Raw genomic sequence first — 27,347 nt, 5'->3', positions numbered from 1 at the left:
GAGCTGGAAATGAATCATGATAGGTCCCCTTTAATGCTGCAGTGTCAACCATAAACCAGCAATCCACGTCGTGTCGCAGGAAATCACTCATGCCATCATTTTTTTATTTTTTGTTGCTTTTCTTTAACTTCGATGCCCCTGAACCTCACAGTGATGTGGCAGCTCGCGGTGAAGCGTCGCGCCTAAGAGTCGGATTGGCCAAATAAAATGAGTCGTCACGCTCTTTGTTTGTCCTTCGTTCCTCCACCTTTTCCTCTGACATGCATCCCTCGACGTCTCTTACCTTTTCCAATTTTGTACTTCTTCGTTCTCTCTCTCTCTCTCTCTCTCTCTCTCAACAAGGCTTATTTTCTTTTCTTTCTTCCCTCCCTGCAAACTCCTTTCGGGAAATTTTCGGTCACCTCCTCTCATTCCGCCCACGGCTCCTATTATGTAGTTAAACACAAATGACCCCTGAGTGAATCAAATGGTCTCAGTCTCTGCTACCACCAACCCCCCCCCTTCTTTTTCTGTCTTTGTACAGATTTTTAGTTCAGTGGCAGTCAGGTATGCGTCTGCAGATACCGCCGCTATCTTTAAACAAGGCGTTAGCCAGTGTGTGTGTGTGTGTGTGTGTGTTGTAAACTACACATTCTGCTTCGTGAACTTGGACAGATAGCAACCTTAGCATGTGTTTTCTGGACTGTGTGTGTGTGTGTGTGTGTGTGTGGTCCCCATGCTTTCAGACATTTAGACCAAGTGGTGTAAAGACAGTTGTACAGAACACACACACACACACACACACACGTACATTCATACAGCTTGGTGAGTATCCAGTTGATGTGAATGGGCGCCTTTCTTCTACATCCTGCTAGGTGGTCACTTACCACACACACACACACACACACACACACACACACACACACACACACACACCACCACCACATAAACATGACACGTTATATAACTTCAGATGTCATCTCCAGAGGATCCAATCAGCTTCAGTGCCGTGTAAATGCATTTGTAGTCAACGCGTCGTTCATACGTTTTGGAACCGTTTCGTTCCAAACCTTCCGTCGGCTGCGGTCTAACGTTTGCCCCGCTTGCACGTGAACTGCATCGCATTATTAAAACACCGCGCAGGCAAGATTGCGCCGTTGAGATGAGGAGCCAGCAGTTATTTTTGCAGTGAATATTTTCCCCTGAAAGTTTGTGTGTGTGTGTGTGTGTGTCAGGTTGAGTTCTCTGGAGAGTCCATTAGAAACCGCGTGCCAGAAGATGCAGGGCTGGAGCAAAGGGCCCATAAACTAGTGCATGAAGCAGAAGCTATTGACTCCCCATGTGCCCGCCTGCTTTGAAGATGTGTTGCCGCGATAAGCCCACGTGATCTGGCCTGAGGAGGACTGGACCGCGCCGAAGCCGAAGCAGACTGGAATGTAAGTGATTTGAGTCTTGTCCGTGATCTCACGTGTAGAGGTTTCTGGTCTGCGTCCCGAAGCGTTCCCAGTTTGGAGGTTCACCAGCGTCTGGCCGGGGGCTCATTTTCCACCCTGGGATACCTTCCAGTGGCTCCGGCAGCTTCCAGGAAAACCAAATCAGTCCAGCGGGCTGGACAAGCACAGGGAAAAGACTGAGGGGAAAGAACTGTGAGAAGAGGGCGAACCAGCGAGTCTCACCTTCGCCTTTTTGAAATATTTTAATATAAATTAACACAACAAAAAGGCAAAACTGTGTAGGGAAGCAGCTGAAATCAACCTTGTCTCATCGAGCGAAGCGGCGTGGAGCACGAACTGTACCGGCTTCCTCCCCGTCCCCACCTGAACTTAAAGTAACGGGCAGGAGTGAAGGTACGCTAGGCCGGCATACAGTAAAAAAAACAAACAAACAAACAAACAACACCATACAGTATGGATCATATAAGAAAATAGGCTGAAAATACCACCACAGTAGCTTGTTGACCAGAGGTTTTGGAGAGCTCCTGGTTTTGGATACCTTGTCAGTACCTAAAGACACTGGATCATACACATCCCACAACGCCAACCAAGAGCGCCTTGTCAAAGTAAGGTCTCACAAGAACCTGGACTACATCCATCCCGTCTTACACGACACCATAGACTGTGCATAAAGATGGACGACATGACGGCTCCCCCGAAAGTGAAGCCAAAAAGCGTCTCGATCCCCCCCCCCCCCGGTGGCTGGCTGCAGTATAGGTCATAAGCCCCGCCCCCCCTCTATGTCAGCGGATGGGACATAACTAAAAAGATCCCAAAGATGGTTTCTGTCATTATAGCTAGTTCTTATCACGCTGATGTTTGTTCCAAGTGTTCGTTTGGTTTGAATTCGTTATTTGATGCTATAAAAACGGGGTGAGACGTCTCAGCAGGTATACGTAGTTAAAAAAAAAAAGCTCTATGTGGATAAAGAGAGTAAGATGTGTATACATGTATTTACATTCATTGGCTTTTGTCCTTTTCCAAATGGGAACGTATTTCCACTTGTTTTCTGACTTGTGAGTTAAAAGCCGCTCTTGTTGGTTAATACTGACTTGGTGTGTGTGTGTGTGTGTGTGTGTGTGTGTGTGTGGCAAAGCAGTAGCTGGGGTCAATATAAAAACACACTCAGTGAGACTGATCCACAGTCATTTACAAACAAAGCATTCAGTTGTTATGTTGTTCCTGCGATCCTCGGCTTTGTCTTGACCTCTTGCTGGAGATGCTGATCACAATGTCTTCCATCTGCGCGTCCGCTGGCCGTGCTAATAAGCAAAGATGACGTCATACGTCATCTGATGTCCGCCGTCCCACGCGTACAGCTTCTTGTCTAGTGGGCAGTAAGCCAGCTGGGAGGTGTGCGCGTGCGCGTTCGTGAAGGCCAGGCTCGGCACGGTGTGCGTGAGCGTGTGCGTGTCGAAGGCGTACGTCACGTTAGCGTAGCGGCGCTCCATGCTGTCCACCGCGTACAGCACGCCGCAGACCAGGAAGCTGTTTCCGTAGCGGCCACGCCGGAGACCCGTGCGGAAGCTCCGCACCGGCTGCAGGTCTCGGGGGCGGAGGTGGATGAGCAGGATCACCTCCTGGTGGAAGCCCTCGGTGTCCACAGCCGGGTAGAGCAGCCACAGGCCGGACTCATCGACGGCAAACTCCACCTGGAAGATATAACCGTATTATAACTTACAGAAGACTCTCAGACACGTTCATGTGGACAGTTTTTATTACCTTTATGCCTCCAAGCAGCTACAGTCAGTGGATCACGTGACTTACTTACGCGTGAAAGGGGTCGCTCATAGTTGATGAACCAACAAGTAATTAACACCCGACTCTGCAGTTCCACTCAGCTCCACACAGCGTTTCCAACATCTTTCACGTCATTGTTTTGGTTTTTGCTGTTGTGGTTCACCGTCAGCCCTCATTTTCATTTAAAAAGCTTTAAAAACCCCACTGTACACTCCCCACTCAGCACCAAATGGCAGAAAGACACAGTTAGCGACTAGCTGGTGAACATAGTTGAGCATTTAGCAGCTAAGGGGCCGGATTTTACTCTCAAGAGGTGGTGGAGACCAAAAACAGAGCTAAATGGAGAATGAATATTAGGCTACACATAAAGACTCGGAGCACAGGGGGGAAAAGACTCACTATCTAACCCAGTGTATCTCATAACCATAACTTTTTTAGGTGTAGTTTTAATAGAGTGCTGCAGGAATGAGTCCTAAAACCCGGAAATGAGTTTGCATTTTTACACTTCTGGTTCCCTGGTCTGGAAGTCTATCGGTTTTCGGTTAGATGTCTGAAATAAAGTCCGTGGTTAACACAAGCTTAAGATGGTACGACATAAAATGCGTCAGCAGATACCCCCCCACTCGGGAATTTTGAAGGTTTTACATGTCTTTAAAAAGGCGGTTGCTAACAAGCGGCTAAATGAGACTTTGTTATATTCGTGCCGAACACGGAAAGTCATATACTCACTAGTCCGCCTTTACAGCCTCGTCGTGTTTATACTCTGTATCTATCTGTCTGTATATCTATATCTATCTATAATCTCTTAAAAGTGAAGCTCAGCGGTGGTGACGTTGAAGTAATGCGACAGTGGTGCAGTTTATTTGTAGCCTAACATTAACTTTTTACTTCTGGCGATTCCATCTACACTTCAAATCTGGGTTTGCCGCCAAAAATATGTCATCCCTGCAGCAATCTATAGTCTTGTCGTTACAGGTTGCCAGGTTTTGGTCCCATTGTGGCTATGCTGAAACGTGCTTACCAGCCCAATCTGGCAACCTGCGCAAAAAAAGCCAGAGGCGCGACACAGAAGCGGATATCTATCAAGAAAATACAATATAAGATACTAAATATATATATATGCTAAATAAGAAATATTAACTCTGTTGATGTCCGGATTAAACAGACAAGATACGGCACGTTGCTAAGTGAAGTGCTTTATCGAACTTTAAAAGAGAGCCGGGCTAGCTTCATGTCTTTATACTAAGCTAAGCTAACCACCTCCCAGCTGAAACTCTGCACTTACTCCACAAACATGAGATCAGCGTTGATCCTGTCATCTCGCTCTCTGAAACAAAGCAAACGGGTGAATGTGTTTCCCAGAAGTTGAACTATTCCTTTGAAGAACGTTCTTCACTTTTATGGCTAAAGTAGTGAAATCCAGACACGTTTCAGTTCAGAAATGTGAACAGGGAACAAAACTACAAAAATACCCCCCCCCCCCCCACCCCCCAGCAGCTGTCTCTGCTCCTCGCTATTTGCCCTTTTGAACTCTTTAGTGATTTGTAGTGTTTTCGTTCCCCTCACCATGACCTTTTATGACCCTTTAAAGCGTCCCGAGTGTGTACCCCTCCAGTAAATCACCGAGCAGTGTCTCTTGTACAGGTAACCACGCTCACATTAAAGTGTCCCACGGGTTCTTACTTCGCTCTGCGTCCTGTGAGCTTGCTCCTCCAGCAGAGCGTCATGCAGTGTGGTCCAGGCAGCCACATATCGGTGCCTCAGGTCGTATCTGATGACGTCCCTGCTGAAGGCCCGGTTGTAGTAGAAAGCGCCGTTGAACACAACGTGGCCGGCTCCGGTGAAGCTGTAGGGCAGCTTGTATGAACTACTTGCCTGACCTGAGCAGGAAGGACGCACAGAGAACATACATGCAGCTTGGTCAGGCCCACAACCCACGGCCAAGAGCTTTAGGACGAGTGTTACCATGACTACACATCAAGGTGTGATCCATCCATCCATCCATCCATCCATCAAAACACAACTTGAATCCTGACAGAACTGAGAGCAAGAGGACCCGTGTGGACCTTCTGGAAAATTGGGACTTTGAAGAAAATGTATCAGTAGCTCTGGCGGATTTGTTTCAAGGAAAAGTAGAAAAGGATTCATGAGACGACTTAGGGGATCTGAAACTGAGACTCTGTTCGGGTTGAGAAGATCCATAGGTTTTTGGGGGGAGTGGGTTTGTCTTAAATACCAATCTCCAGTTCCCCAGCTGCAAAAGATACTTAACACTGTTAAAACTGGACGTGGCTTGCTGGTTTGGCGTGGTTGGAAATAGATTATGGGTTCGTTCCCTTCCACACACATACACAACAACACCTGTACCTGATTTGAAGGTGTCCATGTCTCGGAACTCTAGGAGGGTGCTGCCATAGTGACCGCTGGTAAGGTAGATGACGTTGCCGTGGCCACGGGCGTCTCTCATCCAGGCTCCGTCGCTGAGGCCGTACGAGTTCTGCTGGACTGGTTCGGAGATGCTGGCTACTGTGTCCTTACAGACCGCTGCAAGATCAAACACCAAAGGTCAATGATAAAAAACAAAAAAAAATCCTAAAATATGTGCACTACCGGATAAACTGATATGTATCTACCAGGCTTTTTTGTGGTCTTTGGTTGGTCAGCGGGGCTCTCCGTCCAGCTGAGTCGACTTTTGGGTCTTGGCCGAGACTCTGCCGTGTGAGACTTAATGGGTGGACCTGTATTGGTGTCCAAGGGTGAGGTGGTATGCTGATTGACATGCAGGGTAGGCTGAACGGGGATTGTAGTTTGTTGGGAAGTAGTTGTCAGTTTGGCTGCCGTCGGTTTGGGAGTCGTCGGTGGTATGTTCGTGGTCAATTCAGTCGTTGGCCTGATGGTGGTGGGGGCTGGCTTGGTTGCGATGGTGGTTTGTTGGGTGGTCGTCGGGGGAGCTGTTGGCTGCTGGGTGGGTACAGGCCCGCTCGGTCTCCTTGATGGGTCCTGAACGTCCTGTTCTGTGTTAACGGTGGTTGAAGGTCCTGGACTCTTGGTGGGGAAAGTCACGGGAGGTGGGAGCTGGTCCAAGTCCACTGAAGCACTTGCAGTTAGAGTGGCTGTACAGAAGGGAAATGAGAGATAGAAGAAGAGAGGTCAGTTTTATGTTTCATACCTACCGCGGTAGGTATCGAGGTCCCGCCCATACACCCGCCCATACACCCGCCCCTACCCAATCGCGAGCACGCCACAGTCAATCTCAGCTGTCAATCATGACCTTTTACCCCGTTTTTATAGCATCGAATAACTAATTAAAACCAAACGGATCAGAAAAACGAACACTTGATCAAACATCAGCGTCATAAGAACGACCTGAAATGACAGAAACCATCTTTGGGAAACATCTATTTGACGTGTGATTTTTTTTGGGGTTTGGCCCATGTCCCATCTGCTAACATGGAGGGGGGGGGGGGCTTATGACCATCAAACATCAAAAACTTGCCAATGATAACCCCACTGCGTACGTTCCAACTTCCAGTTAACACATTTTAGTTATAGATATGAAACATTGACGTGGAATATTCCTACCGCAGAGGCCTGATTAGGATCCAACTTAACAATTTGCATTTTTGTCTTAATAATATTAGAAATAATCTTGATAGTCAATAACTGTGCCATCAGTTAATGAATGTGTGCTCAGCTTAAAGCAAAAAAAAAACACACAATCAGGAGCAAACTGTACAACAACCCCCCCCCCTCCCCCCCACCCATAAAAATCAGTCAGAAGGGTTACAATAGACTTACTATTCTTTCCTTTCTTCACCACCTCCTCCTCCTCCTCCTCCTCCTCTTTGTAGCTCTCCTCCGGCGCCTTGTAAAAGGTCACGCCCCTGACGACCATGCTGTTCTTGTCTTTGACCGGCTGCTTGGCCTCCGCCTTGTCCTTGATTGGCTTTTGAGTTCCCGTCTTGTTCCTGGTTGGCTGCTGCTGTTCCAGACCGTCTTGCTGTTGGTTCTTCTTCAGCTGACCTTCATAATTCTTCTGCATTAGGACGTGCATGAAGAATATGTGTGTTTTTGTTTTTTTTTCAGTTGCGATAACAACATTTTTTTTGGAACACAGATTTCCAGACAGTCCCTACCTGCTTGTTGCCGTAGGCTGCCGCTCCGCTCTTCTGTCCCGCGCCCTCCAAGTCATTATTCACTTTCTTCTTTTTCTGCTGGCTCTTCTTCTCTTTTTCCTTCTCCTTCGCTCTTTCCCTCGCGCGCTCTTTCTCTCTCGCTCTCTCGGTCAAGTTGCGGGCGAAAGCCTGAAAAGCACAGATGGGGGGGGGGGGGGGGGTAGAAAGGCAACTCTTTGCTCCTATAAGAACTCAGAAGACAAATGAAACTACGTCCACTGACGGATATGAACAGAAATGCAGTTCACGCTGGCAACACACTGCTACAATCGTCAGTTCTGCTGTGTGACGAGTGTATGGTAATGAAATATGCAGTCACACCTCGGCAACATTTAGCAACGACCCCCCCCCCCCCCCCCCCCCCATTATGGCTATTAGAGTGTATGTTTCCTTGTCCTGACAATGAAATGTATCCAAGTATCGCCCTGTTATGGGAAGCAGTGAGTGACTTTGGAGTTACATTCCCTACAGTAGATGTGTCAGTGTGTGTGTGTGTGTGTGTGTGTGTGTGTGTGTGTGTGTGTGCGCGCTCACCTTCTCCATGTTGTCCACCCTGGTCAGCAGCTTGGTGGTGACAGAGTGGAGCTTTAACAGGTCCATTCCATACAGCGAGCCCTCCAACAAGTCGATGATGGTTGCCAGCTGAACAGGAGAAATCACACGATCGATGACGCTAACAGTGAAAGCAACTACGTTTCCACATTGTGTGTGTGTGTGTGTGTGTGTGTGTGTTTCTACCTTAATGTCGTCTCGGCCGGCCTCCTGCAGTTTTTTGAACCTGTACTCTCCCTCGCAGGGGTTGACAGCCGAGGGCGGAGCCATGCACACGCACGTCTTGCAGTCCGTCCCCTTAGCAACCGTCTCCACGGTGTAAAAATCCTGGCCCTCGTGGATGCGGCTGCAGTCGGAGCGCTTGATTGGTCGGACGACACAGCGGCACACACAGTCGGACCCCGATGACACCGTCTTGACTTTGTCGTAGTCGCCCAGCAACTGAAAGAGGGGGACAACCACAGTTTAACGACTTAACACAGGCTGCTCAGAGGAGAAATAACACCCTGTAGACTTTGATGTGATTTTGATCTGTGCTTATTGAGTGAAATGAATGGAAATCCAAGAGCTGCAGCATGCGCGGTGACGCGCAGCTGCAGCATGCGTGGTGACGCGCAGCTGCAGCATGCGCGGTGACGCTGCCCTGGGAAGCAGATAGCTCCAGGCGTTTACAAACAGGCACTTTTTGGGTTTGGAGCACTTACAGTTTTGGAGGATATTACATAACCAACCACCAGAAGGATACAAACCGTTGCAGTGGTGCGCACACACACACCCCACCACACACACACACTGATTTACCACGTCATGTAAGCTGAACTGACTTTTCCTTGTAGAAACATTAGCTGCGTCTAATGCAATCATTCAATCTTGTCTCTGTGTTCATGAGGATTTTGAAGATTTACAGTTTGAAAGAAATGTCCAAAAAACACAAGTGCTGTGAGATCCTCATGTGGTTTGCAGAGAGAGAGAGAGAGAGAGTGGAGCCCGAGATCAAATGAGGTCTCATGGAGAGAGGAACATTAAAACTGGTCAAGGCACTAAACTTCTGGAAATGTGATATTTCCCATCAATCCCAAAGGGATTACAGGCCCATACAGAACTCCACTGCAAATCGATCAACTTTTACAACTGATCCAAAACTTAAACTACCGTGGACCGTGTTATTCACACATTTTAAACTTTCTTTTCTTTTTTTTACTGAGGAGTGCTGCTTAGTAAGTTGGATAATGGCGAATTCAAGAGTGCCTGTTTCTAATTTGTTCTACTAGTTTTGCCGTGCGCAAATTTGTCTTTAAACTACGAGTTTGTGCATGCGGTTTGGCGGTGAAGGAAACACACACAGCGGGCCTACACAGACCTGGCTAACGACGTTCTCCTGGTTGTCCAGCTCTTCCTCCAGAGGCTCGGCGGTGGGCTGCCGAGCTCCCCCCCCGGCACCGGCACCAGGAGCGTCTCCCCCGGGGGACCGCTGCTCCGCTCCCCGCACACCGCCCTCCACTTCGGCCGCTGACGGAGCGCCCTTGTCCGGTCTACCCGCCAGCTCTGCCGCTCCGGTCGGCGGCATCTCGCCCAGCGAGGGGTCCGCGCTCCTGTCCGCCTCCAGAGCCCCGAGACCACCGAGACCACCCACCGCACAGCACAGGAACAGCAGCGAGAGTCTGCGCCACATCTCTCCGCGGAGCCGGCCGACGGCGAACTGCGCTCGGTGGGGAAACTGGTCCCAGGTGGGTTATCAGGTAGGCTGGCTGTAGCCAACGGAGGCTGCGCAGGTCCGGTATGTCTCCCAACAGTCCATCGGTTTCTAAATCGAACTTACTCGAAAATAACTGTCCCCCTTCCAAACGCTTAGAAACGACGGTTCCGGTGACGACGCACTGAATGGACGCGGGTCCGGGTTTATCTGGGGGGAAACAGCGGGATAGGCTCGTGCCCAGTAATGTCGGACGGAGTTCGTCATTAACAGAAAGAATGGAGGGAGAGAAAAAAAATTTCATAAAAAGTTATGAATTATTCACGTTTAAAATCACGGAGAAGAAGAAGAAGAGCCCTACTGCAAGTCCGTGCGACGTGTCGCCGGTGAGCTGGGTGGCACCGACAAAGGAGTCAGACCTCCAGACCCGGCCCCGGTCCAAACCGGGACTGAGAGAGAGAGAGAGAGAGAGAGAGAGAGTCAACAGTCCTTACAGACAAGCAATCCTTAATTTACCCCTGAAAACGCATAAAACACCCGGATCAAGGTGTTTGGTATGGAAGCCAGAGAACCCCTAATCCATCTCTTATTTTGATGGGGCAAAAACAAAAACCCTTAAAGGCCCCGTATGATGCTCGTTTCCAGCTCTGTGTTTTTATTCTGGGACTCCACTAGAGCAGCTCTGCATGATTCACAGTTGAAAAAAAGTCCTGATGTATCTTCTCCTGGCCCCTTCATGCAGCCCCTCAGTCCCCCCCCCCCCTCCCTGTCTGAAACAAGCTGTTTGAGACAAACTGAACAACCTCCAAACACTTGAAGAGTAGTTCCTGAGCAGAGCGCTCCAATAACTCAGACAGACTGAGCGGGTGGATGAGCGTCCCTGTACTTGGTGACCTACTGGGGGCGGGGGGGGGGGGGCCGTGGCTGAGGGCGGTGACTGTATAGTTGTGACATCACAACCTTACGGAAGTCCCGACGGCTCGTTTAAAGGCACAGTGTCTGAATACGGGGCTGTGTTTCATTTCTCCGTGGACTGAGCGTCTTGATCACTCATTTAAAGTGTTGTTAAAGTCTGAATTGTAGTTTAGGGGTCTGACATATATTTAGGTGACATATGAAGCGATTCTTATTCAGTTTTCAGGTGTTTAGCCAGATTTGAGGGAAATTAATGAATTGTAATATACTGTAGCTCTTAAAGGGTCTGCTGCTCGGATTGGTAGATATAAAAAAAAAAAAAAATGTACAAAAATTTGTTTCTAAGTTGTGCCTTTAATTGCGGTGCAAATTCAGTGGGTCACCCCAAATGTTGGGGTTAATTGAATTAAATGGATAAACTAATAATTAAATAATGCTAATAATAAACTAATGGATTCTGATATATCAAGGGGTTATAATGGGTTATCTGCACAGTTTAAGGGATTTTTAAGGTGTGAAAACAACATTTTACCAAATACCATGAAAGCCATATACATTTTCCTTAATCAAATTAATTAATTAAGATCAAGGCCCCATATAGGCATACATTAAGGAATGGCTTTCATGTTAGCTGGTCAATTTTAAGATGTTTTTTTTTTTTTTTTAATCCCTTAAACTATGCAGTCCATTAAATATGCTGCAATATATCACAATATATTAATTTATCCATGAATTATCCCCTTAAAACCCAAACAAAATACCTTGATTACATCATTATTGATGGTTAAATTGATGGATTTTTTTTTTTTTTTTTTTATGTTCATAAAAATGTTCATAGTGACAGGTAGTTCAAAGGTATGTCTGTATTTGTTTTTATGATCATGCGTTTCATAATGACTCCCTTTTTAAAAAAAAAAAACACCTGGACCAGAGATACCATATAAGGACATCCGTGCCTGTCTGACATCAGATAGACCCGGCGGTTGAAAAAACTGAAACGGAGCATTCAGAGCAGTCTGCAGCCTGAGCTTTTGGCTCACAGGGATTTCTTTTACATACCGTTACCTCATTATTTGGCAACTTTATCAACGTTTAGTATGAATATCCGACATTGTAACATTATATATATGACAGAAAAGAAGGAAAAGCATAACAGGTCCCCTTTAATTAGGGGGAAGACTGTCACTATGATATATTCTCTCATGTCAGTAATAAGTAATACTGTTACACTGTTTCGGTGTTTACCAGCAGATGGCCCTACAGGGGAGGCGGTGACACTTGGTATGATGATGGTGCGACCGCTGTGACAGGTTTCGCCTCACGTTTCAACGGTCCCGCCCAGCTCACCACACACACACACACACACTGACTCGCAGAGAAACAGAGGAAATGAGCTGAGCGAGAAAAAAAAAGCTCTTGACACATTAGAGCAGCCCATTTAGTTGACATTACGTACATATGTGCCCTGCGTAAACTGTGTATACATTCCACACATTTCAAATAACCGAACTAAGCTTTTTCTGGAGGCATTTGAGAAGAAATCCGGACATTATGGGAGCATCTCCCTCTGGCCTGTTGGATGAGGCCAAAATCAGCAACATCAAAGGTAAAACTACGAGTCTGCAGCTCTGGACACACTTCACTTATAAGTCAGCAGTGTTTAAATGTGAGCTTTCTATAGAGAGTGAAGTGGAAGGAGAGGAAGGCAGAGAAATGTAAAGGTAAGGAGAAATGACAGAAGCTGTAGGGGTGTGGGGAGGAGGGTTAGAGGCACAAGCAGTAGTAGTAGTAGTAGTATACTTGCAGTTGCAGTTGAGGTCGCTTCACCCTCCACTGTGTATCTGCTTTAGATCTGAGTGTTCTCAGTTTTCTGTCCCAAATTGCCGCATTATTCCTAATAATCCCGACATGTACTTAATAAACTGCCCATATAGGAACGGAAGGGTATTTTAAAGTTTGACCAACAAACCCTGCGCAATCGAACGCAACAATTCAAATGTTTCAACGTGCACGAGTATTTATATTTTGGCCTTCATTAGGCAGCTCTCAGCAAAGAGGTAGACAGGAAACGTGGGGAGGGGTGCGACACGCAGCGAACGTTGTGGTCACACGGTACCAGTCTTGTAACCACCAGGCCACCAGGAGCTAGCTAAGTTAGCTTAACTTTTTGTTTGTTTGGGTTTTTTTGGGTTTTTTTTTTGGGGGGGGGGGGGGGGGTTAAAAAGTGTAATTTGACAATGTCCCAAATTATAATTGATAACAGAAAAAACAGATTTGCTCGCGTCTATGTCGCATTCCATATATGTGTTATCAGCGCGGCCGCATCCTGCCACTAATCTCCACTGCAAACCAGAACCTAATTACAGCCATTTCCAACCATTACATTATCATGGGTTGTCTGATATGTGTGTGTGTGTGTGTGTGTGTGTAAGATGAAAGTCAGGCGACAGAGTGACCCAAACAATTGTGTGATAGTGGCCATACGCTGTAAACAAAACGGTCAACGGCAAATTCTGACTGGATCCACATTCTAACGCGTCCGGGCCGCCGTACGCAGCGACTTCACCGTCTCAAATCACAAAATGACCACAATTCGGAGTCCAGTAATACGTCTTTAAATATGCACTGTGACGTATACTTACCAGTGTGACGATGAGATTTGGCTTTTGACAGATTAGATAACATCACACCCACAAACTGCGGCTGTGTGTGTGTGTGTGTGTGTGTGTGTGTGTGTGTGCGTGTGTGTCGTTATTTATTTGCTTTCCATATGACTTGTCATGATAGCATCATTAATTATTGAGTATTTTGTTCCATGATCGGAGAATTAATTGTGTGTGTGTGTGTGTGTGGGCAGGTTTTAATGATGTTGTGGGGACATACATCTATTAACACAGTCACATTGTGGGGACTCGTCTTCCTTATGGGGAACAAAATGCAAGTCCCCATAATGTAAATCATAACATTTTTAGGGTGAAGACGTGGTTTAAGATCAGGGTAAGGTTAGGTTGAGGTTGAGGAAAGTAGTGGTTTTGGTTGGGGTTAGGGTTAGGGTGAGTCTCCAGGGAGTGAATGTAAGTCACCCCCCCTCCCGTCCTCCACACTCATTACTGAACTCAGAGCAGACCAGCAGCAGTTTCAATCCATTATGCCAGGATCACAACCTTAAAGGGCTTATTTGATTGAACACCCCCCCCCCCCCTCCCAAAGTTTGATTAAACCATCCACTCAAGGCGTTTGCGCCATCGGTAATTGGGTCACTTTTAGTCACTTGGGGGCAGCGTAACCAACTAAAAAAACACGACATTGACAAATGAGCTGTTATGGCCAACGTGTTAGCCATGTTAGTCCAACACCCCCACTCTTCTTTTAGCTGTTTTTTTTTTTTTTTTGGTCTCTACCGGCTCCCGAGAAAGACATCAGGCCCTTTAGCGCCATTGTTGTCACCAGCCAGTCTCGTCTTTATTGTCATACGCACAAGGCACAGCTCGTAAACACGTAGTATACAAGTAAAAGTAAGTAAATATATACACATACTGTGAACAGTTACTATGTACCAATGGTTTTATTGCAATACAGTATGACGTATATTTTTATATATATATATATATATATATGTGTGTGTGTGTGTGTGTGTGTGTGTGTGTGTATCCAGGACTCGTCGACGGTACATTCCAGAGCTTCAGCGTGTTTTACCGCCAGCAGTATTCCGCAGCCTACTTCAGACATTTACACCAGGAGGTGGAGCCTAAGAAGGAAGGGAGGGGCCTATTGCTCACGCACACGGTAGGAGCTGCACCTGTCAATCAAGCCGTCAATCAGTACGGATTCTTTCTACTACATATTCATGCTGGTTTTAAGACGTTAAAGGTAAATCTGTGTGTGTGTGTGTGTGTGTGTGTGTGTGTGAGAGCAGCCTCAGTATGCTCCGCAGGAAGTGCTGTACCAGGGGGGTGTGAGGTTCTCCTGCTGGGACGAGCAGGGGAAGAAATGCAGAGAGAGACACACAGTCCTTAGAAGAGACTACAAAGTGGAGATACATGAAAACATTGAGGTAACACTTGCCCCCCCCCCCCAACAAAAAACCACAACATGACATTCAGAGTCTAAATGATATGCACGCTTGTGTCGTGTTTCCACCTGTAGACTTTCAGTCGGGGATGCGCAGCTAAGCTGGTCCTGCAGCCCGCGGGGGCCAGTGTGTTCACCACGGAGGAGGAGTCCAGGGCTCACCTGGAGCAGACCTGTGCTGGGATACTCAATGGTAGTATTCATTTATTCCTATTCACAGTCATAGAACAATATACCTACCTAGTTTGAAAATACCTGAACCTGCAACCCAACCAAACCCCAAAGCTTCAAACAAACACAACGGCCCAAACCCGACCTGAAACCAGATTTGTGCTACCCATCCCAAACTTATTGGGTCTTGTAAAAAAAAACAATTTGGCCTGTACCAGTAAGGTTCAGTCGGGTCTGGTTTGCAGAACCCGAAAACCCAGGACTCTGTTTCTGGTCTCGGCTGTGCAGAGGGTTACGTGTGGGTAATCTCTGTAGTCTCGTTGTCTCAAAATGTCGAACCTTTAGGTGCTTTTTATTTTGTTGAACACAAACTAGTTCATGGTGCAGAGGAAATACAAGTCAAGCCCACATCTGTAACACTGCTGTCTGTGTGTGTGAAGGCGTGAAGGAGGATTCTTCTTCGGTGGTGTCGTCCCCAGATGTGTTTGCTGTGTATCTGCACCTGCCTTACGCGGGCCACACCTGCTTCCTGTTCCAACAGGAAGAAGAACGAGATCACTTCCGGTCCGCCCTCAAGACCTGTATTAGACACTGCAACCTTGGTAAAACACACACACACACCACTTTTACACCGAGGCTGTATTGGAAACCGCCTGCTACACTGGCAGTACGCACCGATTTGGCCAAAATGTAGCATGTAGCATGCAGCGTGCAAACAAAAGCTAAATATGCAGTATGCCAAAAAAACACCCGGATGTTCACCTCACCCATTGTGTCTCACAATGCAAAGCGCTGGTGGTGGTCTGCCCTTAACGTTGCATAAACTTTCACTAATTTCACCAACATCTGCCTCTGAACAAATCTGAGGCGAGAAATAAGCGAGCCAGCTACTGAATCTTCACTCATATTAGACCTACGAGGCCTCATTTAGAAGGGGCGTAATACCTGCGTGATTATTACTTCCGCTTTCCAAACACCGGTCCGGTGGTGTGCAGTAGGCGGCTCCAAATGCAGCCTCGGTGCTGCACCTGTGTTTGAAATGTGCAGTATGTTAACAAAATGAAGTGACTTTAAAATGCCAACATGCTTAAGTTGCTGGTCGTGGGTGGTGAGGGGTGGGGGGGGGGGGTGTATTATTCCATATTTTTAGGAAATGCACTCATTCACTTTCTTTCCAAGAGCGAGAGGCGAGAAGACTGATACCGATCATCGTGCAACTTCCTCTTGCACATGAACAGTTGAATTCATGAGCACTAGCGTGTAGCCTCGACTCCACTAAACGCGCTCGTGGGCTTTGCTGGTACTCTGTCCTGGCCTGGTGTGTCCAGTAGCATGTGGTGGCTAATGTTAGCTTACAGGATCAACCGTACGACATTTTCGAGTAACCGGCTTTGACTATGACTTCTTCTGCTGTTCGCCGCCTCGCCGCCGTGTCACAGATGAAAAGGTGACATTGCTATACGTGATACTGATATTGACTTTTGCGCACGAAGCTGGAGCTAGCTAGGCTCTGTCCAAAACCTCTTAAAGTTGGCTACGACTACATTCACGGTTTCAGAGGGAGTTTAAGTGCTGCAACTGTCTGCGTACTGCGTAGTGACGTCGCGTAGCTTCCTGTCGCTCGTCAATAAATAGCTCATGTGTTCATGAAACACGCGATGTGACATATATATATATATATTTTTTATGTTAAGCTACGCAAAAGCTCCTGTTTCCCCGAAATGTTGACCTAATCCTTTACATTTTAAATGCAGATTACCGCAAGTGAGATTTACTGGTGACGTGCGACACAACGTGCCTCGAATGATATGCTGTTAAAAACACAGCATTTTGACTGTCAAAATGATCATTTGAGTCATAACCACCGTCCCACTGCTGAGGTGGTGTCAGGACTCTTTTTTTTTTTTTGTAATGTCAGACGAGTGCAGTGCAGCGCCGAGCGCTCTTTGCTGGTTTGTCACGCCTGCGGTGGCGATTGCCCTGGCGACAGATACAAATATTAATGCTGTTGGCTTCCTGTGTGGTTAGCTTGGATACAAACCAAAAGCAGCCCCTCCGCCGCGGAAACGCAGCATCATATCTGCAAGAGCCACCGAGACATCCTCGGCAGTGACAGGAAGCACACAGCCGGCCAGCAGGGACTGTTTCACTTCACACATTTAAAGGAGCCGCAATGCAAAAAAAACTGTGTTGGGCTCAGTAATACTTACTGTTTTTGTTTTTTTCAAATAACATTCTCGCTTTACTTTTATTGCTTTCTTGGTTTTTTTCAATTCTTTGATTTAATCAAGTGGAAATGGCTCCCTCTGGTGCCAATCGATATCGATATTTTTACACAAACGATGGGTGAAACCCCATCATGTCGTTCCCTCACCTGCGCCGAGCATTTTAGCATCTTTCGGTCCGTTGTTTCGGTTCAACGACGTGCAACTTTACTGTTCGGATTCAGCCTCATCCAGTTAGTTTACAGCAGTGGCACGTGGCACCAGGTGAATCCAGATGAATGCCAATGCTTCTCCATGTCTGCTGAATGTGTCAATAGGCAATTGTTTGCTAACGCATCAGCCATAACGACTTTATGAGGTAATAGTATGTCAGATGTGTGTGATGCTCTGCTTGTTAGGGAGTTGTAAAACTGATTACGTTTTAGTTTAGTGAAGGTAGTTTACAGTAGTTTGAGATGATACAATACAATTGAGGTAAAATATGATTCCTATCCACTACGATAAGTAGCTTGAAGTGCAAACAGTTGGATATTAGAGGCTTATAGAGTGCTGCTGGGATGACGTATTTTTGTAGGCCAACCCGGGAAGTTTCTCCACGGGATTTTGGATTATTGCAGAAAATAAGCTCTGTGGCAAAACAAAAAGTTTATGATGCTTACACGTTTTGTTCAGCGAGATAATCTTCACTCATGAACACCACTTTTAGGATTTTTGAAGCGTAAATGGAATCGCCAGAAGTAAAAAGCTAACGTTAGGCTATAAAGGAACTCCACGGTCACCACCGCTAAGCTTAACTTTGAAGAGAATATAGATAGATATAGATATATAGACAGATAGATATAGAGTATAAACACGACGAGGCTGTAAAGGCGGACTAGTGATGAAGTAGATTACTTTCTGTGTTCGGCATGAAAACGTTTAATGTCCACGACAACTTCTGTAGTCCCATTTAGCCGCGTGTCAGCAACCGTCTTTTTTTTAAAGACGCGTAAAAGCTTCAAAATTCCCGAGTGGGGGCCTCTACTGACGTATTTTATGACGTATTTGCAGAACAAAACGTTGAAATCTCTTAAGCTCGTGTTAACCACAGACCTTATTTCAGGCATCTAACCAAAAACCCACTGACTTCCAGACGAGGGAACCGTGAAAGTGTAAAAATGCTGACTCATTTCCGGGTTTTAGGACTTTTTTCTATTTACTGTTGCTACATAGGTGTAGTAGTAATTTAGCTGTACTGAATAACCACCTAGCTAAAAATGAACAACAATCATACATCACACATTTTAAACTTGAAACTTCAAATTTAAATTACGGAAAACGTGTGTGTGTGTGTGTGTGTGTGTGTGTGTGTGTGTTAATTAACCTTCAGATGAAGGCGAGCATAATTAGACTAATAACTAATTGGAAATGGGTATTGATGAGATGAGATGAGATTGATGATGAGTAAACTTGAACCACCAGAGCATATTACATCACATGTCGGTGACATCAGCGGGGGGGGGGGGTGATTCCATGATTCCGCCTGTGTGATTCATGCTGACGGTGTTGATGAGAAGAGGGGAAGCATGCTCAGTGTCAGTAGAGCTTTCTGTTCCTCAAATGTCCTCCTTCAATTTAGTAAGAAAAGAATGTCCAAAAGTCTTATGGGGAACTGGACCACAAAAGAAATGATAACTGGGGGGGGGGAAGAAAAAAAACGGAACGTAAGATTATTGGAAATTAGAGATGTGAAACCTAAACACCACTAAACACAACAACAGCAACTACTAACTGCAAAGACTGAACAGTAAAACCAGCAGACAGCGTCAGTCACAGATGACAGGAAATGAGACCATTGGGGGGGGGGGGGGGGGGGGGGGGGGGCGACGACATGCAACAGAGGTCCCTGGGTGGATAGGAACCGGTTCATGATCAGTGCCCTAACCCCTTAGACCGCCAGGGTGCCTCCATAGTTTCTAAAACAGCTGCTCCCTGGAGTATTTCTCAAAAATGGATTGATGTGTTTTGAATAGTTTTTTGGACAACAATGGAGCTCTAGGACACGGAGGAAGAGGATATATCAGGCTGTGATACACACACACACACACACACACACACACACACACACACATGCTTGTTCGTAGATGCATTGACTGCTGGTTTGGGTTTGAACATTGGATTTGTTGATTTGTAGAAAAATATAATATAATCATCACGAGCTTATCCTTTAAAGGTCCCATATTGTAGAGAGTGAGACGTCCATGTCTTGTTTGATTATAAAGCAGGTCTGGGTGCTGTATAAATACTGTGAAAGCATCAAAACACTCAGCTCACGTAGAAATGAAACACAGCCCGTATTCAGACACTGCGCCTTTTAAAACGCGCAGTAGGGACTTCCGTAAGGTTGTGATGTCACAACTATACAGTCAGGAGAAGATACATGAGGACTTTTTTTCAACTGTGAATCATGCAGAGCTGCTCTAGTGGAGTCCCAGAATAAAAATATAGAGCTGAAATGAGCATCACATGGGGCCTTTAAAGTTACAAAAGCCTGACAGAAATAGGAACAGAAACTGTGCAATAAATTCTCACATAATGGCCAACAATAAAACAACCACTGTAAAAGTCATGTTTAGTTCAATTGTCCCCGGCCTTCTTTCTGCAAGGAATACAACTCGTAAGATTTCCTCATACCGAAGAATCCCCTCAACCAATGGGATCTCACCCAAGAGGTCCTTGGAATATCCGGGGGTCCCCAGCAAAACATGCAGTAGTTTTAATTAAATATGATTGGCGATGAACTTCTATCAAGGATCATATAAAATTTTATGGCAGAATGTACAATGAGGTTTCCACAGAGGGGACAGGGGGAACCTTTCAACTTCAACCCCCCCCCCCGTCCCTGGATCATAACCAAATCCGCACTTCCCGTAGACCCCTGGAGCGATTCATCCTACGAGAGCCAGGCATTCGCCCGGGCCCTCCGACTCTACCGGCAGGACAAAGGGTGCTACGAATCCTGGGAAATGCTGCTGGGCACCGAGGAACAAGTCGGCAAACGCACACACACACACACACACACACACACACACACACACACTTACTTCAGCTTTCCACCTGTCTGTGGGTTGTTGGTCCACCCGCTTATTAAGTTGTGCGTGTTTGCGTGTGCAGGTGCTGGCCTCCCAGGTGATGGAGGAAGCGTTGCCGTGGCTACAGACGCAGCTTCAGCCCAGAGTGAGGGGCAAGAAAACCGAGAGGATACGGCAGTGGCTGGCGGTGAGTTCCACCAACGCACCAACCACAACGCCACGCTGTTATAAATCACGTTACACACGTCATTTAGCATTTAGCAGCTAAATAGCCTGGGGCCTCAATTTTGATCTCAAGTATGACTTCGGCAGAAAACCACGCGTACCAGTAGTGCTTTATAAAACCTTGCTTTGACGTGGGAGCGGTCTCACCTCTCAGCGAACCCTAGACCCGACGTGCTCCTGCTGGTTGTGCAGGGGTACTGCAGTTTGGGACGAATGTGCGCCCGAGCCTGTGGAGTACTTTGCATTAGCTTTAAGAACAATGTGATGGGAGTTATCAGTCAAAAGATGTGAGGAATGAATTGCCGGACGCAAGGTGTATATATATATATAAATACTATGATAAATACTGTGTCGAAAATGAGCAAGAAGTAACCGCGGCTGTTCTTGCGTCATTGGAAGATCGAGCGGAAGCACACCGTCGGAAATGATCGTAAGATTTTGACATATAAATGAGGCCCCAGAGCTTTTCTCTCAGGATTTGGTGGATTCTAATGTTGGACTTTCATCAGCTCCAAATAATGACGCTGCTGATGTTGCTCCGTGTCCGCTAGCGGCCTTAAAAAAGGAAGCTGTTTGCTAACGGACGTCGCGCGTCAACATCTTTAGAGGGTGGAAAAAATGTCCGTGTCGCGTTTACAGCGTGTTATGCTGCCGCCATTGTTTCCCCATCAGGTTCGGATGACAACCTTGTGCCCCCGACGTCCTTTTTTTTTTTTTGATTCTTTGCAGCTTTAAACACTGTGAACACGTCTACCCTGTGTATATTATCATTATTACGTACAGACGGTACAGGCAACCTACGCTTTGGTGCTGGATCAACTCGCCGCAGGCCTGGAGGCCCTGAGGGCGGAGTGTCGCCAGACAGCGTCGGCCAATCAGGCGCTGATCAGATCCAACCTGGACCAGATCATGTCCTCTCACCGCTTCCTGCAGGAGAGAGTCGGAGGTACGCGGGGATCCAAGTTTCCTGTCTGATACGTTAACCCTCCAGCAACTAGCCAAACATTTCGCGAACGTGTGTGTGTGTGTGTGTGTGTGTGTGTGTGTGTGTGTGTGTGTGTGTGTGTGTGTGTGTGTGTGTGCTCCAGCGTGCATACGCGAAGAAGCTGAGAAGGTGTGCGGTGAGTCCGTGGCACCCTACATGTCCTCCATCCTTGAAGCGCTCGCAGAAAACATAAGTGCGGGGATTCGGGGGATGCAGCACACACTGCACGTGCAGATGGACTCGGCCTTCACACACACACGCGGGGGAACAGAGGAGACAAAGGAGGTGAGGTGGGGGGGGGGGGGGGGGGGGGGGGGGGCTGCTGTCTTTGGAGAAAGAGTCTTTGTATTTATTTGGTTTAAGCTTGTGATTGTGGTTCGGTGTGTGTGTGTGTGTGTTCTCCAGGCCTTGTCCACTCTGCGCTCCATCAGCCTGGAGCAGTGCTACAGGCAGGCGGAGAAGCTGACGGAGAAACTCGCAGGCTTAAAACAGCGCTTTGGGCTGGGCAGCGCTCAGAGACTGGTCCACTCCGCACATCTGGAGATGGAGAAGGTATTCAAGGACCCTGAGCAAAGTAGAAAGCGAGGTTTGTGGCCCAGAGAGAAACAAGTGTCTGTTGCTTGTCACCCTCCAGCTGTTGGACAGCGCTGTGTACACCCTGGAGCTGTTCCTCCGACCATCGGCCGGACCGCCCCCCTCTCAGATTCCTGTCAGGATGGAACGAGCGAAGGAAAGAGTCCTGAAGGTAGAGAGGCGCCGACGATATGTTTCATTATATTCATCGCATAAAAACAACACAATGGACCTAAACAGTGAACTTAACACCTGCAGGAAGTTTGTGTGAAACTAGCAACTTGAATATAAATCTGAGCAGACTATTAGTATACCACAATCTTCCCCCTCATATTTAAAGGAACACATGTACATGTCCGTATCATGATTCTCTATTAATTTCACTATCATACAATTGTCCAAGCAGCCTGGCTTTATAATAAATGAATACAATTCTTACACCCTTAAAATCAGCTCCTGATGGGGGACCCCCCCCCCCCCCCCCCAGATTGGGAACCACTGCTCTAGAGTAATAATTCTATATATTTTCAAGCAGTGATACCAGTATGTCAGATTTCGGGGGGATTTGCGTGTGTGTGTTAAACAAATACAATAAACCTGCTACTTTATAAACTGTGATAAAGTGATGATGACATAAGGATTCAGTAAGTGAAAAGTGTGTGTGTGTGTGTGTGTGTGTGAGAGCAGCAGCTGGACCATGACAGCAGAGTTGTCCAGAGGAGGCTCTATCAGGAGGCTCTACTGGAGATCACTCTGCCCGCTCTCACCAGGAGGATGGACAGCAGGTGGAAGACTGTAGGTGAAACACACACACACACACGCACACACACACGCACACACACACACACACACACACTTCTGCTCATTTCACTACTTCGATTTCGAAGTGTTTGCACGCGCTTTCTGTCCAGGAGCTGCAGCAGTTCGAGCAGTACATCTTCTCAGACTACAGCAGCTTTATCCTGGTTCATAACGTCTACGATGATGTGCTGAGAGACATCCCCAGTAAGGAGATAGAGACAGGTAAACACACACACATACACACACACACACACACACATACACACACACACACACTAAAAAGCTGTCCATACACAGATCATTTAGGCCTTCTGTTAAATCTGGTATCCACTCACAGCGGCGATGCGGAGCAGTTTGGTCCTTCAAAATGAAGCGTGTAGCATGCTTTATTTGTTCTTTACAAATGGATGGTCAATTAGTAAATCGCAAAACATTAACATAACAATCACCTTTTATAAAATCATTTTCATAACATAAAATATTTATTTCTTCTCTCTCTCTCTCTCTCTATATATATATATATATATATATGTGTGTGTTAAATATATTTGTTAAATATAACAAAGTGCATTTCATCTGAAAACGGGTGGAATCCTAGTTTTTCCAAAACAGTACATTGTAAAAAAAATTTTTCAGAACAGTATACTCAGATGTTTTTACACTTAACGGAAGCCCTGACGCATTTCTGTGAATCTACAGTTGGCGCCTAGTACTGTACGGGAGCTTATTGCTGCCACGGCAGATAAAAAAAAGAAAATCAGTATCACGTTTATAACCCCCCCTTTGGTTTTTATGATGAAGCATGTTATAACAATGAGCTTGTTAGTAAAGATCAGTGCACCAAGATGTTTTTTCACGTTTTAACCCGATACTTTTTTACGGTATCGCAAGATATTTTCATGTCATTACGACGTACAACCCTACCGCGTTAAGAAACCTTTTTGCTGGGGTTGAAACGTGGCGAGATTCTGCCGTTATTGAGCACGGTGGATGAACAAGGTGGAGGGTATTGTGAGAAGGTGGATGGCGCTGCGCTGACGTATGCGTACGCTAAGAAGGTTTTTAAAATGCACGGGGCCGTACAGGACCAGCGGTTAACTTAAGCAAGAAAGGTTTCCTGTCATAACGTGGTTTGGTTTGTATTCCGTAACAGCGTGAAAGTTACATGATTCAACAGAAATTCTGAGGGGCTACCAAAAACAAAAAGGCGGCAAAATCGTCCCTTTCCTGATGTCATGTCAGTCCATTTATTTTAAGCTGCTCAGAAATAACATGTTAATTAATACATGGAGAATGGAACGTACCCGTCTGGTCCAAACTTGATTTCTGCCTTTGCCCCCCCAGTGGTCCAGGATGCCGCCAGTAAGAAGAGCAACAACCTCTTATTGGACACGTCCGATCTGGGCTTCAGTCAGTACAGTCTGCTGGGGGTGACGCCTCCTCGCTCCGCGCCAGGCAGCCCAGCCCTCCGCGCCCGAGACTCCCCCCCAGCAGCGCCCCGTGAGGAACCTGTTGCCGCGGTGGAGGGGGCAGGTCAGCCAGTCACAGCTAATGTCTGCCTCCAGAATGACCCGGCAGTTAGCTGCGACCAGGCTGACCCCGGTGAGGAACCTGTTGCCGCGGTGGAGGGGGCAGGTCAGCCAGTCACAGCTAATGTCTGCCTCCAGAATGACCCGGCAGTTAGCTGCGACCAGGCTGACCCCGGTGAGGAACCTGTTGCCGCGGTGGAGGGGGCAGGTCAGCCAGCGGCAGCTAATGTCTGCCTCCAGAATGACCCGGCAGTTAGCTGCGACCAGGCTGACCCCGGTGAGGAACCTGTTGCCGCGGTGGAGGGGGCAGGTCAGCCAGCGGCAGCTAATGTCTGCCTCCAGAATGACCTGGAAGTTAGCGGCGCCGAGGCCGACCCCGGTGCCACTCAAAGCTCAAAGCTCCCGTCTCCTATGATCGTTGTCACGCAACAGTTCGACGGGTCGTCGGCCGAGGAGGCTTCTCGCTTTGAGGATACCCGAGAAGCCCAGCTCAGAGTTGACACTCCGTCGGCACCTGACTCTGACCCGCACGGCGCTGGTACACCTGCTGACCCAGAATCCATGAATCCCATCCCAGGTTCTGCTGACCTTTCCATGTCCCCTCCGTCCTCACCGCAGTCCACAGATGTTCCAGCGGAATGCGCTCAAAGTGGTCTACCTGCAACACCTGAAAGATCAGATCGAGTCACAGAGGACGCAACCGCCCTCCAGCACCCCTGCCCCTCATCGCCACACCCGCCTTGCACCGGCGGCGGTCCAATGAAAATCAGCCTCGGGTCGCTAAGCGAGGCGATCGGCCGCAACTCTGCAGCACCTCCTGTAACGCAGACGACGGCACAGCGGACCACTGACAAAGCGGTCTACTTGACGGGAGACATAAAAGACAGCTGGGAGGTGGAGAGGGGTGTAGCCCAAACAGGAGGCGAACCTGTTGATAAAGGCAGCCAGTCCTCAGAATCTCCAGCAGAGAACGCTTCCGCCGCCTTAACCGCGGAGCGAAGGCGGAGGGAAGAGACGGTGGATGATGAAGAGAAAGGGAGTGAGCTGGAGACTGGGACAAGAGAAGAAGACGAGGAGGAAGCAGAGGAGATGGGAGATCCTGCGGAAAAAGGCGGAGAGAAAGAAAAAGAGGAGGTTCTCCAAAGCCCTCGGCCAATGGAATCGCAGCCAGAACGTGCTGCTGGGCTGCCGTTGGACAGCGTGGCTGTCATCAGGGAACTCGTGACTGAGATCACTGAGGTGGAGACAGCGGTCAGCCCCTGTCCCAACAGCAGCCATACGCCCTGACAAACGCGTTACCACGACAACTGACCCCTGGTCAATCAGGGGTTCCGATCCAATCCAGTAGGCAGAACCTTCTGTAGAGTCCATGTGATTGGCCAGTTAACGTGCTAGCTAACCCTGATTGGTTGTTTGATTCAGACCCAGCCCAGCTTTTTAAAAGACTAAATACAAAAGGGGGTGGGGGCTCACAGACACATTTTCTTTTAAAGGAGCTCCTCAATCAGATATTGTTAGTGACATGCACTGATCAAAGTGAGTTATTTCAACCAAAATTATAATTCAATAATATTGCCTACTGTAGCTTTAAATGGTACAGAGAATAGAGGTTAACCCATTCCTTTATTGCTACCATTATCACATTTTTATACTACTACATTTAGAAGAATTCCTTCATTTAATTTTCACACTCTGTAGCTGTAAGCTTTTCTTATTTTATTTTTTTTGCCAAGACTGAAATGGATAAAATGACCCAATAAATAGGTGTAAAAGTTGTCAACGTTATGATCTCAAAGCTGCATTCATTGAGTTTTCTTTCTTTTCTTTTTTTTTATTATCACATTATAAAGTTGTTGGCATGTTGATTGCGGCTAAGGCGTCACCAAACAGTTGTCTATTTACCAGCAGACAGAGAGCAACATTAGCATTCGTTTGGAGTCGAACGGCGTCTGCGATGATCACTGGCACAGTCGGACAGTCGATGCCGATGTCCGTCCTGATAAAGGGTTAGTGGACTGCGAAGACACGGGGCACAATGACGGAAGCAAGTCCAGCACAACAGACAGGTAGTGCACAAATATACTACAATATTCTGAGTAAAACAAACCAAACCAAACCAAAGGAAATGATGCATTTGAAGCGTCTTGACAGGTCCAAACAGGTACACAGAATGCATGTTTTTTTTGGTGCGAAACACTCCACAGGGTGCCGGTCATGTCCAGGATGTAAGCGTGAACGCAGTATGATTTTTTTTTTTAATGTATTTATTTTTTATTAAAGAACCTGAGGATGAAAGACAGTGAGAGAGATGGAGAATATCTACAGTCCAGTACTAGCTTCTGTTTACAGTGTCTTGTTAATAATAATTAGAATAATAAAAATAAAAAAACACAATAATATACATAGATTAATTAATACTTAGAATAATAACTTATGATGCAAACACAAAACATAACCAAATATGCCTACAGGTAACACAGTATGTAGCGAATTGTCAGTGTCCTGCAAACATGTGCGGTTTGGTCAATGGCACGATATATTTTCGCTTTCCGCTGTCTAGCAGTGCGGGCTAATTGCTAACCCAAGCTAACCCAAGCTATTCAAATGCGGGAGAATCTAGCGTCCAGTCCTCGTGTCAGTTAGCGGCGTGCTAATGTTCTCTAAGTCGAGAAAACACTCAATGACATTCATTCAGAATAACGTCTGTGTCCCAACGGGGTTAAATGTCCAAATACTGTGCTGAATATTAAATAGTGTTAGTGTACGGTGTAATTCAACATGTAGGATGGTTCAGCTTACATACTATTAGTATGCAGTGTGATGCTTTCAAGGCCTTCTGGCTATTTAAATATTTAGCGAGAATGGAAACAAAAAAGGTCCCTCTCTTCCACTTCATTTCAGGAAGTTGCCCCACCCCCCCCCATTCTACACAGGCTAATACTAAGAAGTACACTCAGCGACCCCCCACCAGTACTGTGTTGGAGCATTTCTGGCCCCACTGCTAGCTGCTACATGTGCTGTTGTTGCCTGGAAACAAGCTCGGTGCCTATTTTGACAATGGAGAATATGCCATTAATGATGTCATGACCACATGCACACACGTTATATGTGCATTGTGGCGCGTGTTGACAAATTGACTGTGTGTAACT

At 46.9% G+C, this 27,347-nt stretch overlaps 2 protein-coding genes across 2 annotated transcripts; one reads left to right on the top strand and one right to left on the bottom strand.

Moving 5' to 3' along the window:
* Positions 1–1,693: 1,693 nt before the first annotated feature.
* Positions 1,694–9,611, bottom strand: olfml2bb (olfactomedin-like 2Bb). The gene is made up of 9 exons (XM_070919345.1): positions 9,300–9,611; positions 8,126–8,380; positions 7,922–8,029; positions 7,349–7,516; positions 7,011–7,248; positions 5,846–6,325; positions 5,580–5,756; positions 4,896–5,092; positions 1,694–3,124 (listed from the first exon to the last, which is right to left on the bottom strand). The coding sequence occupies exons 1-9, from the start codon at positions 9,609–9,611 to the stop codon at positions 2,735–2,737; spliced, it is 2,325 nt and encodes a 774-aa protein (XP_070775446.1). The 3' UTR covers positions 1,694–2,734.
* Positions 9,612–12,094: 2,483 nt separating this feature from the next.
* Positions 12,095–25,993, top strand: LOC139296820 (protein Niban 1-like). The gene is made up of 14 exons (XM_070919344.1): positions 12,095–12,153; positions 14,203–14,333; positions 14,464–14,601; positions 14,694–14,811; positions 15,230–15,391; positions 19,928–20,043; positions 20,168–20,272; positions 21,094–21,256; positions 21,399–21,580; positions 21,701–21,847; positions 21,930–22,040; positions 22,556–22,663; positions 22,780–22,891; positions 24,014–25,993. The coding sequence occupies exons 1-14, from the start codon at positions 12,099–12,101 to the stop codon at positions 25,483–25,485; spliced, it is 3,120 nt and encodes a 1,039-aa protein (XP_070775445.1). The 5' UTR covers positions 12,095–12,098; the 3' UTR covers positions 25,486–25,993.
* The last annotated feature ends 1,354 nt before the right edge of the window (positions 25,994–27,347 follow it).

This window comes from Enoplosus armatus, chromosome 14, assembly GCF_043641665.1.
Source record: "Enoplosus armatus isolate fEnoArm2 chromosome 14, fEnoArm2.hap1, whole genome shotgun sequence".
Lineage (NCBI taxonomy): Eukaryota > Metazoa > Chordata > Actinopteri > Centrarchiformes > Enoplosidae > Enoplosus > Enoplosus armatus.
This window is presented reverse-complemented; position numbering and strand designations above follow the sequence as displayed.

Bases quoted from the DNA above. Each gene is read 5' to 3' on its own strand.
- olfml2bb (XM_070919345.1), bottom strand. From the start codon at position 9,611: ATGTGGCGCAGACTCTCGCTGCTGTTCCTGTGCTGTGCGGTGGGTGGT. The intron at 7,249-7,348 runs GTAGGGACTGTC...GTCCTAATGCAG, and splicing joins CAGCCTACGGCAACAAGCAG to AAGAATTATGAAGGTCAGCT. The intron at 6,326-7,010 runs GTAAGTCTATTG...CCTTCTGTACAG, and splicing joins GGTGAAGAAAGGAAAGAATA to CCACTCTAACTGCAAGTGCT.
- LOC139296820 (XM_070919344.1), top strand. From the start codon at position 12,099: ATGGGAGCATCTCCCTCTGGCCTGTTGGATGAGGCCAAAATCAGCAAC. The intron at 21,257-21,398 runs GTACGCGGGGAT...TGTGTGCTCCAG, and splicing joins CCTGCAGGAGAGAGTCGGAG to CGTGCATACGCGAAGAAGCT. The intron at 21,848-21,929 runs GTATTCAAGGAC...GTCACCCTCCAG, and splicing joins CACATCTGGAGATGGAGAAG to CTGTTGGACAGCGCTGTGTA.